This window comes from Anas acuta, chromosome Z, assembly GCF_963932015.1.
Source record: "Anas acuta chromosome Z, bAnaAcu1.1, whole genome shotgun sequence".
Lineage (NCBI taxonomy): Eukaryota > Metazoa > Chordata > Aves > Anseriformes > Anatidae > Anas > Anas acuta.
In genome coordinates, this window is record NC_089017.1 from 43510984 (window position 1) to 43527747 (window position 16764).

Here is a 16764-nt window from a genome sequence, read left to right on the forward strand (position 1 = left end):
ACTTAGCAATGTAATTTATAGCAATTAAAGAGGTCCTTTTGGCAGACTGTCAGTTCTTCCAAGACGACATTTCCACTGCACATAGCACAGCCATCATTACAACGGAAAACTGTTCTTGTCAGGCTGCAATCACATACCACCTCCTGAATGCAATTCAGCCTATTTAAAAGGTCACCATCTCCATGCCAGAGATTACTCATCCTGAGACAAACTGACAACTCTACACACATGCATTTCCCAAACCAATTTGGTCAAAATGATTTGTGTTTGCAACAAAATACCACTAAATGAAGAGATTAAGAGCAATACAACACAGTCAGGGAATTGTTGCTTCAGAACCAGCCAGAATCTAAAAGGTGCATTAAGTATTGTGCCTAAGCAAAATAACCTATACTGGGCAAACAGTTATTTTAATTGTGCAACACTCTTGTCACTACACGCTTCTGCTAGCAAATGTCATTCAAAGAATCACATCCTTTATCAGCTAAAAATAACACAGAATTGAAGGACAAATAGAGATCCTCAGGATGTGACATGAAAGATCACCCTTTGCCAAAGGTTACCTTCTTGCAATTATTCAGAATTCATTGAACATAAATTCAAATGGACCAATATAAAAAAAATAAAAAAATAAAATTAACCAAACCTAAAAGTCTATTGGAGATATCAACATTGCCATTTCTGGCCAGATATTAACAGCAAAGGTATAGCAAGAAAGCGCTTTGTAAAAAAACAAAAACAAAACAAAAAAAAAACCAACACTTACTTTGTTATAGGAAATATATCTAGTCTAACCTTTCCTCAAAATGGCACATCCACCTGATTTGTACATGCATAGAGTAAAAGCAGAAAATATGTCTTCAAAGACATCTGGGGGTCTTGGTCAACAGCAGGCTCAATTTGAGACAGTAGTGTGTCCTGGCAGGCAAAACTGCATTTTGGGGTGAATTAAACACAACATAGCCATCTGGCTGAAAGAGCTCATTCACTTCCTATATTTAGCATCGGTGTGGCCTCACTGTGAATATTGTGTGCAGTTCTGGGCTTTACAACTTAAAAAGATGTTAAGATACTTGAAAGCATCTAAATGAGGGCAACAAAGCTGGTAAAAGGGCTGGAAGGCACGTCCTGTGAGGAGACTCTAAGGACACACTCGGGATGTCCGGTCTGGAGAAGAGGAGGCCAAGAGGTGACCTCATAGCTCTCTGCAACTCCCCAAGGAGAGGAAGGGCAGAGGGAGGTGCTGGCCTCTGATCCCTGTGAACCACTGACATAGCATGTGGGAACGGGAGAAAGCTGCACCAGGAGAGGTTCAGACTGAACAGCAGAAAAAATTTCTTTACCATGAGGGTGGTCAAACACTGGAACAGGTTTCCTACTAAGGTGGTTGATGTCCTATGCCTCTCTGTGTTCAAAACTTAACTTGGACTTAATGATCTGAGGGGGATAGGAGGGGCAGGCGCTGAGCTCTGCTCTCTGGGGAGGGAACGGCATGGAGCTGGGACAGGGGAGGGTCAGGCTGGGGGTTAGGGAAAGGGTCTGCACCCAGAGGGTGGTGCAGTTGTCTAACCTACTTTCTTGACAGATATCTTAGGCAGTCTTTTCTTCAGAATCTTTGCATCTTTTTCTGTATTTTTACATGGACTTCAGAACAAATGAAACAATCTGCAGCAAGGCTGCAAAACAGAATGGAGGAACCTCGTTTCAAGTACTGAAAAACAACTCCAGAACAATATTTTTTGGATCCGGGAAACTACAGGCCAGTCAGTCTCACCTCTGTCCCTGGAAAGGTGTTAGAACAGCTTGTTCTGGATGCCCTCTCCAAGCAATTGGAAGAGAAGAAGGTTATGAGGAGTAGTTAGCATGGATTCCCAAGTTGAAGCCATGCTCGACCAACCTCATTGCCTTCTACAATGGCATCACCAGCTGGGTAGATGAGGGGAGAGCAGTGGATGTCATCTACCTTGACTTTAGCAAGGCTTTCAATACTGTCTCCCATGACATGCTGATAGCAAAGCTGAGAGTGTGGGATAGAGGAGTGGACAGTAAGGTGGGCTGAGAACTCACTGACTGGCCAAGCTCAGAGGGTAGTAATCAGCGGCACAGAGTCTGGCTGGAGACCTGTGACTAGTGCTGTTCCCCAGCGGTTAGTGCTGGGTCCGGTCTTGTTCAACATCTTCACTGACGACACACCTGGGGTGCTGTGTCCAGTTCTGGGCTCCTCAGTACAAAAAAGACAGGGATCTCCTGGAAAGAGTCCAGCGGAGGGCCACAAAGATGATACGGGGCCTGGAGCATCTTCCCTATGAAGAAAGGCTGAGAGACATGGGTCTGTTCAGCCTGGAGAAAAGAAGACTGAGAGGGGATCTCCTCAATGTGTATAAATACCTGAGGTGCAGGAGACAGAGGGATTTGGCCAGCCTCTTTTCAGTGGTTTGTGGGGACAGGACAAGGGGCAATGGCCATGAGATGGCGCACAGGAAGTTCCACACCGACATGCGAAAAAGCTTCTTCACAGTGAGGGTGATGGAGCACTGGGACAGGCTGCCCAGGGAGTTTGTGGAGTCTCTTTCTCTGGAGATATTCAAGGCCCATCTGGACGCCTACCTGGGCAGCCTGCTCTAAGGAACCTGCTTTGGCAGGGGGGTTGGACCCGATGATCTTTCGACTGGACCCAATGATCTTCCAACCCCTTCAATTCTGTGATTCTTCTGGCCAACAAGCATTGAAAAAGGAGGCTGGCCTTGTTGCAAATAAAACATGATATAAACAACATTCATCCCAAAACGTTTTTTTTTTTTGAAGCCTCACCAGTCAAAAATGAAGATTAAGGGGAAACAAGGACTGAACTATTACACTGAGTGCCCAGCTGTTGATATCCAACAGGGAAAAATGTTTTCCTTGAGCATAAAAGACCACCCACTTTCTCTAACCAATAAATTGAAAGAGACGAAGAGGCCACCACAGATAAAAATGAAGACTTGCAAGCTTTTCATTGAGCTTTACTCAGCAAGAGCAAACATTACACTGAGGGAAAGCTTAGTAAAAACAGTGGGCAAAAGAAGTACTGTCAGCAATAATCAGATAGTGAATACAATCAGGTTCACGTTAAGGAAAGAAAAATTTACAAGCCTAGTAAATTTTGCCAAGGGCAGAACATTTAAGTTTATAGAAAGCAAGAACCATGAGTCAGAGCAAGATATACCATACACAAAGTTGATACATCATCAAGCTTACAGCTCTATTAGTTAACATTTTACTAACATTCTACTATGATAAAAACAGAGTATTACTTGACCCTCCATTCTTCATCGCAATTACTTCATTTACATCACTTGGATTAACCTACATTAAGTAAAATTTGCAAACACTACCTAGATTATATCTGTAGAGACAAAGCTATGGCTGGAACATCTTTCTGCATACTTATGAAACTTTAAAAAAGCTACTACAGTCAAAAAATGCTGTGAAGGACCAGTTTAGTATCTAGCATGTGCTCACATGCAAGTCAAGAGCAGAAGCACTGAGATCCAAAACCCACATCTCCTTTTATTTATTTTATCTGGTGGCCTTTCCTGATCTTCCCAGTTCTGAACGGTGCTGAGATTATGGCTGCCAGGCAATCAACAAGAGCCTTAAAAAAAAAACAAAAAAAAACAGAACACACCACCACCCCTCACACACTTGTATCTCACCTGTCTGAACAGAATATCACCATGCAGGTTCAGTCCTGTATGAATATACTAACACTCCAAGGTTATCACAAGATAAAGGCATGGCTGCATTTTTCGTATATGCAGCACAAAACAGCAATTTTTAATAGGGACTCATTAAATGTATAAAATCCCTGCAAACAGACAGAGAGAATGAAGAGGTCTCTAACACTGATAAGAAATACCAACCCCAAGAAGGAGATAATTCTGAGTGAGCACAATTAATAATCACTGTAGCAATAAGAGTAAGCTATGTCGTTCTGGACACAACATAACTCATTCACCAACAGCAAAGCACACAGAATATCCTGAGGCACACAACAGTACTCAAGCAAGAAACATTGCAATCAGAAATTCAAAAGCCTACAATACTTAGAATGTTTAAACTCAAGAAGAAATGGGAAGCCATTTGGGGATCCAAGAAGAATAGCAGCCTTGTCTCAATTTTGAAGCCAATTCTGACCTTTTCTTTCACAGAAAAGGTAATGCAATGTAACATCATTTCTTTACTAGTGATGTCATGCAGCAATACCATGGATTACATGCCCTGTTTTGTAAATGGGGCATTTATCAAAAAAATACAGAAGCTAATGACCAGTAATTCAGGTAAACACTAATGGTGTACAGCTTGGATCTTAGTATTACAGCTATAAAGAAGGCAGGAAAAAAGCCAAACAATCTCTCAATTAACCAAGAAAATCAACTTTTAACTAGTCTATTCTGAAAACTTACTACAAAGAAGCACTAAATTAAAAACTTCACAACTCTTGATATTAACCTGAACTCAAAAGTGCAGAAACATTAGCCCACGAATTTCCTTGAGCTTTTCAGTGTTTTTGAAACCTTATATGAATTCCAACAGATCAATGCTTCGCTGTGGTTACTAAGGTATTCTAGCTTCATAAAAGATCACTGATAATTAACAGGCTACTATCACCTTCTTTAGAAACGAATTACAGATCTAGAATGCTGAACAGTCTGTAAGATTGCTGTCAAAGACTCAACTTTGTTCTGATATATAAACATATAACAAATCAAAACAGGTACAGCAACTACATGATCAATTAAAGGTCTAGCTTGATTAATGAAACAGTGCAAGTCAGTCATGAATTCAACTCAAGGCTAAAGGAAGCCAACCCTACAAAGTCATTTGAGTACAAACACTGTCAATTCCATCACCTCTGGGAAGAGACAAAAAAGTTCACAAGACAATAAGGCTGATGTTTTCAGCCTGCAACTGCACAGTTATTCATTTATTACTCTTTGGCTTCCACACGGTATTTCGTAATACAAATGCCCGTAAAGAACTATTTCCAGAGGCTGATATTTAACAACTTGCTTCTTCTTACCAAGAATTAAGAAAACACTCAGTAACACCCTCTCACATCATAAAAACTCTCAATTACAACATTAAAATCACGAGTAAAGGAAAACTTCATTCTTACTACAGCACTAGATACACTTAACTAATGAAAAATGAGAAAAGAAAACAGATATCGGACTGCCCTCTTGCGGTCTACTTAAAAACGTATTTGTAAACTACACTGAAATTCACCATGCTTGATAAATTTCTGATTTATTTATTTTCACTGTCTACTGTGGCAACCTAAGTTAAAACAGACAATATTTAACTTTGTAACTCTCCTCCAACACCAGCATTAGAAAGTAAGAAAGAATAAGAAAATTTATAAAATGAGTAAAATGCAAAACTACCAACAATAAGTGCTACTAATCCTTACCAGTTACAGTAAAAACTGTGTGAAAACGTAATTGTTCTACACAGTAATAATTTGCTTCTTACATACAGGACTGCTTTAGTGAACTTACATCAGTATGAAAACTATTAAAGGTAGATTAAGAAAAAAATACTGACCAAAAGTACCATAGAATCCTCTAGGTCCACAAGTACCAACTCCATACTTCTTCAGAGATGCTTGGGCTGCACTCTTTAACACAGAAGAATTATGTGAAACATACATTCCTACAAAAGCTGACTAATTCTATACAGTTCACACTGCAAAGTCATCATGCAACATGACCAGCTTTACAGGAAGTTTAATAATGTACTGACTTCTGTATTGAACAAGTGGTAAAAGTGACATTCATTGTATCTATTCAATCTAATGTCCTCAATCAGTAGATACTCTAACTTGAAAATTGGTTAGCCATAAGTGCGTGCACAGGTAAAATTTTAGTAAACAGGCAAACTTAATAAATCTTATAATTTTGTGCTATTTATTTTCCTTGCTACTTCAGCAGCATATTTCCTTGACAAAGCTTGTGCTTTCTGAAGTAATTCTTAGTTTCAAGGTAACACACAATAGGAACAGTCACACAATATATGGTAACTGAAAGAACTCACCTTAACTTTCTCATTATCCAGAAGTCCGAGAAAATTGAACGATGCAAAGTTTATACATTCTTTGCCATTAACGGTGATTTTATGGGTGGGAGGACTGAGAAATAAATTAGAGACATATTCTTATGAATGAACATTCGGCATTTACAAACAGTAGATGTTTTGTTTTTTCCTATAATAAAAGACAGTCTGCATTTTCAAGATTCCCTCTTTCCATTTCTTTACCAACCAATGAGTCGAAGTTCAGTTTCAAGGCATGTTAATACTACCAATATTAACAAATTCAGTATCCTCCTGGGAATTATGCTTAGGCACATGGAAAATAAGGAGGTGACTGGTGACAGCCAACATGGCTTCACCAAGGGCAGATCATGCCTGACAAATCTGGTGGCCTCCTCCCATGGGATTACAGCATTGGTGGATAAGGGAAGAGCAACTGACATCATCTATCTGTGCAAAGCATTGAACACTGTCCCATGTGACAGTGCTCTCAAAACATCTTTGCTGTCAAGCACCCCCCACTTCTGTTTGTCCAAATCTACCACATTAAAAACAACTTTGCATGAAGTGCCAAGTACCTAGCCACAGCTTCTTTTTAAGTGTTTTGTAATTGCTTACTTCCCTCTGCACTGCTTAATCAAAAGTTGGTAAACATTAATATTTGGGAAAAATACAATACTACAAAAAATACAGACCCAGAATGAAGATTAAGATAAAAGTATCCCCTCAATATTAAAAACAAAAATAAAACAAAATCTTACATTAAAACACTCAAAATAAGAAAGACTTTTTTTTAATAAAATAATCTTGGTAAGATCACAAAAGTAAGACCACCTCTTTGGTGGTAAATTCTGTTCTGTCATCTAAAAAGTAATTTATATAAGCTTCTGGGAATATAGAAATTCTTTGTTAGATATATGCTTAACAATATGGACATCAAGTTGATATGAGGAAAAATTTATTTTGATTAGACTTACCCTGAAACAACATTGTAGTTAAGAGCTGGGTGATCTTTCGGTACAGGTGGAACAAGCGGCTCTGGCTGCCATTCTTCAATCAACTCTTCTTTTTCCTGAAGAACGAGAAAAAAGTATTACTTAAAAAGGATTTCCATTAGAAAAGTCATTGTACTCTAATAAGCACTATCAACTGTTTATATGAGAAATGACATATTCTGCATATCAGCTTCCTGAGACAGTTGAGATTGGTATTAGTGTGTTCAACTATGAGTCTCTGAATTCTTCAAGGAGAAAGGCACGTAAAGAAAGATACCCCAATTGTGTCTGTACATAAAAAAAGATCTCACGATATCATAGTAAAAAGAGCAGATACTAACTTGATGTCTTTGCCATATTTTAATCAATACTATTTCTCTCAATCTATTATTTATGCAAGTCTGCCTCTAGTGGGTAACTGAACACAAATTATATAATAATTGAATATCAATTGCCTCGCTTCACATTCTCAAGTCTTCAACTGAGCTGTTTAAGCAACTGTGGCATTAAGATGCTAAGCAAAATAATACAAACATAAGCAGGACACAATAGATAATATAAACTGCCAAATGATCAAGAAATGGCAGCAACTGCTAAACCGCATATCCCCCACCTAACCATGGAAGAATACCCAATGCACACTCATTTTCAAAGTGCTTTAAGCAACACGGAAAGTCTCAGTTAAATGACCTTCTGAAGGACATGCTCTGGACCAGAATGACAACTGCATTAGAATAATTGGTCAAATCTATAACTATTAAGCCATAACACCAAAACTGTTCTTTGTACCAACAAAGCAGAACTTTTCAAGAGGATTATTTACTAGTATAACAGCAGGTACCATACCTGTTAAATTAATTTTGACTACAACAGTGCTACATTTCCATTATTTCAAAACGCAGTACATTTAAGGCTACTTATGGTAATACCTAAAATATGAGAGCTGTAATTGATTCTTAAAAGAACAACTCAATAGTATTATTCTCGATTTTAATTCTTTATCAAATACACATTTCCAAGTCTTCAAAGTAAAAGAAAAAATTAAGACAGTAAAAATCAAAAGGAAACTATATGAAACAGTTTATGTTTACTCTCCTGTATTTTCATCACTTTCTTTTTACTAAATGAGTAACTTGGCTTCTAGACATTAATAATGCATAATCTTGTTTATAGTTACTTCTAGAATATAAATGAATAACCCACAAGACCTACAAAGGTCTACTGCAAAGCACAAATGGAAATTTCAATGGCCCTGTATTTCAGAATAGATACCTTTTTTTATATGAGCATAGTAACCCATATTTCTAACATTTAGCAGATGTCGTTTAAATACCTTTTTATTTTACCTTTTCACGTTAGATTTCTTACTGGAATTTTACCCATGAGGCACATGCTTTAAAGGAAGTAAAATGCCATTAACACATGTGACACAGTTAAATCTATTCATTATTTTGATGTGGGTACACATATCAGAAAAAGCACTCCATTTCTTTAGTGACTGCAGGAGAGATCACCGGAGCCCCACACACAGTTCCTGTACATCTACTCAAATGCTGCTTCATATATTAAGGAAAGAGCTAAGCATTAATCTTGGGTTTACTCATCTGCCTTGTACTAGTGCCATTCACACACGTCAAACACCAGATTTAATGCTTCAACTAAAAAAATCCAAACAACAAAGCAGCAGAGACAGACGATTAATAAACCAAACTGTCCATCGATACTACTGACAACTATTTTGTAGCTCATCGTAAACCTCACACTCAACAAGATTCAGCAAATACCTTTAGAACCCTTTGGTAGAAGATTACCAGAAGATATACCCTATAAAGATTAACATGTATCATAGCACCAAAATGGTGGAAAAGTAGTACCTAAATTAAGGTTAACTTCTGAGTGAAACAACAATCCTAAATCTGTACACTAAGCTCTGCTGATCCGAAACAGAGATTGGCATTCTGATCTTGGATCAAAACATAGTAACATGAATCTCTATACCATATTGCTATTAAAAAATCCAAAATGTAATTTAACACTAGATGTACCGACCCACAGCGCTGTAAGCCCATAGCTGGTACAGTACATTCCTCTCCCAGACATAAATACCTTCCTGCTCCTTTGGTTAGTAGAGGCAGTCTTGAAAGAGGAGAATAGCATCCTTCAGAAAATGATCCAGCGTGAAAACTAGCAAAAGCAACATGGGTATAAAACTAAGGTGAAGGCCACAACAAAGTAGTCCCAACATAGACTTGCTGATGCTACTGCAAAACCACACTGCATGAAACAAAGCAATGTTGACTATATGACATTAAAACTGTTACTGTCACCACACTCCCTGACAAGGAGTCCCTCCCCAGCTCTCCTGTAGGCCCCCTTCAAGTACTGGAAGGCCGCTACAAGGTCTGCCCACAGCCTTCCCTGCCCCAGGCTGAACAACCCCAACTCCTTCAGCCTGTTGTCATAGGAGAGGTGCTCCAGCCCTTTGATTATCTTCATGGCCCTCCTCTGGACTCATTCTAATAGGTCCATGACCTTCTTATGTTTCTTACGACCTTTTGTATTCTTACACTGTTGCCTCATGTTCAGTTTTTCATCCACCAACATCCTCAGTTCCTACTCAGAACTGCTTTCAATCCTCTCATCACCCAGCATGCTTGGGATTGCCCCAGCCCATATGCAGGACCTAGCACTTGGCCTTGTTGAACCTCATGAGGTTTGCACAGACCCACCTCTTAAGCCTGTCCAGGTCCCTCTGGATGGCATCCTTTCCCTCCAGCATGTTGGCCACACCACGCAGCTCGATGTCATCAGCAAATGTGCTGAGGGTGCACTCGATCCTACTGCCCAGGTCACCAACAAAGACATTAAACAGCGCCGGCCCCAGTACTAACCCCTACAAACACCACTCATCACTGATCTCCACCTGGACATTGAGCCACAACTCTTTGGGTGTGACCACCCAGATAATTCCTTACCCACTGAGTGGTCCATCCATCAAATCCACATCTCACCAGTTTAGAGGCAAGGATTTCATGAGGGACAGTATCAAATGCTTTGCACAAGTCCAGGTAGATGATGTCAGTTGCTCTTCCCCCACCCACACATGCTGTAACCCCATAGTAGAAGGCCACCAGATTTGTCAGGCACGACCTGCCCTTAGTGAAGCCATGTTGGCTGTCACCAGTTGCCTCCTTATTTTCCATGTGCCTTAGCCTAGTTTCCAGGAGGATCTGCTCCATGATCTTGCCAAGCACAGAGGTGAGACTGACTGGCCTGCAGTTCTCTGGGTCTTTTTTTTTCCCTTATTAAAAATGGGGGTTATGTTTCCCCTCTTCCAGTCAGTGGTAGCTTTATCACACTGCCACAACTTCTCAACCATGATGGGCGGCATCTTAGCAACCTAATCTTGAGTTCTGTTAGGGCCCTTGGATATACATACACAAGAGAAGACTAATCCTCATTCTCCACAACAGCACTTCGCTAATTCCATCTCCCATTCATTCTCCTCACCCATTGCATTATATCATTTTGCTTTCTGATAGACATAGGAACAAACATCTGCATCTTCGTATCTCATGTCTTCTGTTTTCACATATACTTAGTACAGGTGTAAGTTTACCAACAGTTTCTGTGGTAAAAGTTCTTTTATTATGGTGGGAGATTGGAGATGTCTGTGACTGAAACGAGTACCGGTTTCAACATAAAAAAGGGATCCATGCTGCAGATAGGCCAGTCCATGCCTCTTCCTTCTTCCATTCACCACCTATCTCAGTACACCAGCCTTTCCACGAATCATGACCATTGCCTTTTGACCAAAAAGGCAGCCAAATGAGGCTTTCATACAGTGACCCCACATTCAGAACTTATATCTTGTACCTTCTAAATTCACACTAAATTTTGGATCAATATAAACATTTATTTTCAAGCATATGGAGAAACCAAATTGTAATTCACACTGTAACATCCTCAATATACACTTATTTCACTTATTTCTCTTCAGTTCATTGTACGTGAAAACACTCAATTGATGAAAAAAAAAGTTTTAAATTTCTCCTCTCTTTGGCTGTAACATTAGTGAACTCACCTCTCAGCTCTTCCTCTTTTCTTTTTACATGCTAAAATAATTTTTTATGAATATTGTATGAGGAAATATAAACATGTTTATATTTTATACTATATAAAATAAACAATTATATAATATTTATATAAACATTTAAATATTAGATATACATACATATAAAATGTTTTGGGTTCATTTGGTGGCGGTGTTGGTGGGTTTTTACTTTTAAACACCAGATATCTTGCGTAAGAGAAATACTTCGGTGTAAACACATCCAACCCATATTATATTTAAACAAGTTATTTTTTGGAATTACTTGTGCTAGTAGAGAGCTGTCTTCATGAAGATGTTTTGAAACAGCGTAATTCATGTATCTGTGTCAACATGCAAAAATTAATAATTTTCTTATTTGCAATCATACCAGCCCTCAAATAATTCTTGATTTTGTTGGTATTTGCAGAATCACACAATAAATTAGTAAATGCCTTTAGCCAAGATTCTCTCTGTAGGTAAAAAGAACTGGAAACCTTTACCAGAAGCTGCTGCATCTGCTCTTCTTTATTCAACACCACCCGGTCAATTCCTGAACTCTCTATGTTCAAGACACAGCTTTTACAGCCTACAGTATTTCCCAGCCATGCATCCAACATTCTTCTCTGAAAGAAGCTTTCCAGTCTCCTGACTAATACTGTTCTAATAAAACTGTTCTCATGCTACTGCTGTAATGAAAGTTCTTTAACTAGAGAAAAAAAGGCTATTCCTCACATACACAAGTAGAAGATGTGGCTCTTGGTAGAACATAAGTAGAACTTAGTAGACTGAGAAGCTCGGTATCGTTTACTGTAGAGCAAAAAGCATGTGGAGGGCTTCTTCTTTTTGTACAAATGGCTGTTGGCTGGCAAGCAAGCTGGTAGCTAAATGATGGAATGCAGTCTCCTTCAGCCTACTGCAGTCACTCAATGGCACTTTGCTGTTTTTCTATATATTTTATTTTGGATGAAAAGCCCACAAGAATCTGTATGTCCAGCACCCTGTCTGGCTATAGATTTATTTATTTGTACCTCCTGAGATCCCAAATTATCTAGAAGTTACAGTCAGAGAATTTCTCCAGCTCTCTAGTTGATGATTCATGAGTTTTATTACTGTTGTATAGAACCAATAGGAATACCTGCAAGCACTGTTGTGAAAGGTTGGCAGACAGTCAGTCTGAAAGCTGATTCCTTTACTAGGTTTCAGAGTATTATTGCTACACACCTGCCTAAACCCAGAAGACACCTTTGGATGGATTTCTTCACTGTTTTAGAAGCATGACTCCTAAGTTCACTAGGTTGCAAAATACATCTACTTCTGGTTCCCCAGGACAGACTGGTCCTGACAGATCATGCTAGATAGCTGCATAATAGTGGTATTCTTTGGTAATATTTATTATGTGGAACCAGCTCTCCTCTGGCAGCATCCCCAGCAGTAAGCCACAGCAAAGCACCAAGAATCATTACATAACTGGCTGACATGTAGGTAGCTCAGCTCACACAGTAGAGCTCAGGTTATCTCCAGTGCCTGCACCCAAACAGCCGAGCCATTCTACCTGGTGTGGCAGAGGCTGGACACTGCTGCATTAATCAAACCAGAGGACAAATCAGCACTTGCCTCGCTGTGCAGCTGGCATGTTACTGCATGTAGTGCAACACACACAGAAACCTGCTCATCCCACACTGTATGGAACAAAGCAATGCCAACTATATGAGGATTTTTAGTGAAGATTAAAGATTGTTGTTTTTTTCTTCCTTCTCCCAGATATTCCCCTGCTTAAAATAAGAGCTATTTTCACAGCTACATTATACAACCTGAACTTACCATCAGACCAAAAAGCACTGCCCTATACTATTCTTTTTGCCATGAAACTCACAGAAGGGTTAAGACTGAAAGGGACCTCTGGAAGTCACCTGGTCCAATCTCTTGCTTAAGCAGACACACCCTGTGCAGGTTGCCCAGGAAATACCAGATACAGGTAAGAAAAAACCAGAAGTGTTAATCTCTAACATCAAGTCAAACCCTTTGCTGTAATGCAGCTCTGAAGACTGCAAGTTTTCTTCTAGGCTTAAATGTGTTGCAATTTTGAAGTAATGTATCCAGCATAAGTACACTGCAATTTTTGATGATTTTAGTGTTTTGTTTGTTTTTTTCCCTAGCATTTACATTCCTTTCTACCTCTCAAGATCAGGAAAGTTTGTATGAATCTCATGAGAAGCACCACAACAAGAGCTTATGTTTCCTCTGTTCTTCAGAAAACCTGCTACCTGTTGTCTTGCCAGTGACCATCATTCCTTTCGTCCTTCAAAAGCAGGAGTTACTAAGTATGAGCCATTTCAAAGCGTTTGCCCCCTCTGACCCCCTCCTCAATCCCTGCTCCCATGAAGTTACAGCAAACTGCAATGCGCCTTCTCCCAGTTGCTCACTGCTCCCATTTAAAAAGATACAGCATAGTTTTTCCCCACCGCATACCGCTGTTCCAGATCTATCTCAGCACTTTCTTAACACCTCAGCTTCAGCAAAATGGCCTGTCAGTGAATGAAGGGTATGACCTGCAACTGATTAATAACAAGTACCCATGTGTAATTCCTACACTGTTAAAGAGAAGATGTGTTTCAGCTTTTTCACATCACCGATTGTACAAGAGGAGCAAAGAGCCTCTTCCAACATAAATTGAAGGGAGAATGAATCTTCCAAAAAAAGTTACCCTCTAAAATACCAAAGATGAAAACCATTTAATGCAGGAAAACTCTACCGAATGAACTATCACTGCTCCTGAATGGATGATCAGAAACTACTTTAAAGTTGCAGCAAGTCTTCCTGCGTGATCTGAGCACTCAATACTCGACCATGCTGGACTCCCCTTCATACTCACCCTTTAGTCTTAACACATAAAGCCAACGAAGAGAATCAGTGCAAGTCCTCCCATGCACAGAACTGACCTGGCCTTTCTTGACTCCTGCTCAATTCATTTCTCACTTCCAATATTTCTTATAACTACACGCTGAAGTGTTCCTCAGAATACTCTAAGCTTAATGAATACTCCCACAAAGCAGACACTTTCTGCAATTTTGCTCGTCTACAGTCCTTGTATCCTGTTCACTCGATCCTGAAGGACACTACTCTTCAAAGCCCACATGTAACATATATCCTTAGGAAGAGTAAGATCAAAACCCCTGCAAGCACATGATACAGACAGCAGTGAGGAGGAAAAACACCCAAGAATCAGTTTCATAAACCTTATTCTCTACCACTAGGGAATTTCCATAATTTGTACTGCTCATGAAGAATACCAGTCTAAGCTTGCTGGTTATACAGGACTTAAGACCATTAAGACCAACCCTCACATTTACAAGCTGGTTTTAACACTGCGATACATTGCCATAATGCATCTTTAACTGAGAAAAACAAACGAGTCCTTACCCACCTCAGTGTTTTCACATTCACAGAGCTCATCCAGTCATTCTTTGAATATAACCAGCAAGATCAACTACAGACCATGCCTTGGACAAACTAGTCCAGGGATATCTCCACAACAAATTCCTCTCACTCCTGATCAACTCCACCTCCAAGTCAGGAAGAAATTCCTGCCTATACAAAGAACTGTTTTTCTTTGAGAAAAATATATTGTAAAGGAATTAATCGCCATTAAACTACAACGTTCTCTGGAACTCACTTAACACTGTCAACTCTAAAGAGTTATGACTTGCAAATGCCACACGTACAGACTATTTTACTAATCATTGTACTCTTATAGTGTTTTAAGACAGTGTCCATTTCTAAAACAAAGCCATCCATAGAGTAGAGATAATGCCACCTTTTCCTAGCTCATCAGTCTTTCCACGGTCACATCAATCTGTTTTGTTTGATTTTTAGTATTTCTTAGATTATCAAACCTGATGCTTATTTTAAAGGCAAGAACTGAAGTTTTTAAGCAATTTATTGCTCAAAAGTAAGCTTATCCTTTGAAATCCTAAGGAAAACTTGGATTATTTATGATTTTGCAGCTGAGTGGTTCACAGCCAAATGCATCAGTAGCCATCAACTGTTTCTCTAAAGCAAAACATTTTTCTGCCATACCTTAGGTGTTAGATCAGATCGCTCTTGAAGTTTATATGTCTTGGAGAAAATAAGTCTGATTATCCACAGAATTAGAATTCCTTCCAAAATAAGATGGTAAGCAGGAGCCTGAAAATAAAGCACAAAAATAAGTCTAAACAGAGTTCTGTTTGAATCAGTTTCACATTTTGCCAATTTATACTCCACCACTTACAGTCTTAGAAAATCGAAGCTGATCATCAGCTGAGAACGTATTTTCACTAAAACTTACGTTTCTATGAAAGCGTACTGCTTCACAACTACTAAATGTAGCTGTTAACTCCAGCACAAATGGACTTACTCTCTACCATTACTCTTTAATGGCACAGTCTAAACTGATAAGCAGTCCCAGTTCCCCACATGCACATCAACCGAACGCTGAGAGCAAAGGCACTGCAGATACTCCCCCTCAGGGCTGCACCAGCGTTTGTGAGAGCAGAAAATTTTCACAATGGACAGTTCCTGAGAGCTGTTTCATCTCCACATGCCAACTCCAACCCTAGGTTCTTATAACTCAAAGCCTACCAGTAGCAACAGCTACTGCTGTATTCAAGGAGACCTAACAGGGCCAACAGCACCCATTTTAGAGTTAGCTTCTTCGGATGCTGGGAAGGAGGCAGGTCCCCTGTCTCTAGCAGCAGAGCCCGTTTAAAGTCCCTGTGGAGTTACAGCATCGCTACTCGCCACCTGGTTTACATGACAGGTTTGGTCACTCCATTTCAGCAAGGCCACAGTCCACGCCGTGGGTGCCTACTGTTTTTATAAGACTCAAAGTGCACACAGGTTAGCACACACCACCTCCAACCAGCAGAGAAGCTCCCAAGCACCGACCATTTCTGGCGGAAAAGCTCCCATTTCAGGTGGGCTCTGACCTGCAAATAAAGCGAAACGACGCACCCAGCGCCCATGAACGGAAGGAAACCAAACAGACGGAGGGAGCGCTGGCTGTGTCACATCCACGCCACAGAAATCAAGCCCTATACGTAAATATATAAATATTTATATATAGTTCATAGGCTATATATATATATATACACACGTATATACACACACACATACCACATCTATTTTTAACAGAGCCCACCGCGGATCGCGCACGCAGCCGGGGCAGCCCCCGCCGCGCCCCCCCCCGCCCCGCACCTCGTAGAAGGCCTGCACCATCTCCACCAGCACCCACTGCTGACCCACGCCCACCGCCGCCGACATGGCCGCCGCCGCCGCCACCCGGCCGCTTCCGCCCCGGCCGCCCTACACCGCCGCCAGAGGGGCGGGGACGCGGCGCGGCGCGGGGACGGGGCTTAGGGGAGGGGCGGGGTTAAGGCCAGAGGGGCGGTCACTGGTGGCGTCCCCCGGGGCTCGGTGCTGGGGTCGGTCCCTCTGTAATATCTTTAGCGATGATCCAGGTGAGGGGATCGAGTGCACCCTCAGTAAGTTCGCAGATGACACCAAGTTAGGTGCATGTGTCGATCTGCTCGAGGGTAGGAAGGCTCTGCAGGAGGATCTGGATAG

At 40.4% G+C, this 16764-nt stretch overlaps 1 protein-coding gene across 1 annotated transcript in view; it reads right to left on the reverse strand.

The window, feature by feature from the left end:
* Positions 1-16550, reverse strand: part of SPTLC1 (serine palmitoyltransferase long chain base subunit 1) — a 35451-nt gene extending 18901 nt beyond the window's left edge. Inside the window, exons 1-5 of the mRNA XM_068666459.1 lie at positions 16396-16550; positions 15238-15345; positions 7050-7144; positions 6076-6169; positions 5587-5659 (exon numbers count right to left, since the gene is read on the reverse strand). Coding sequence (XP_068522560.1) covers positions 5587-5659; positions 6076-6169; positions 7050-7144; positions 15238-15345; positions 16396-16461 — 436 coding nt within the window. The 5' untranslated portion in view covers positions 16462-16550. The remainder of the gene's footprint in view (positions 1-5586; positions 5660-6075; positions 6170-7049; positions 7145-15237; positions 15346-16395) is intronic.
* Positions 16551-16764: the final 214 nt, after the last annotated feature.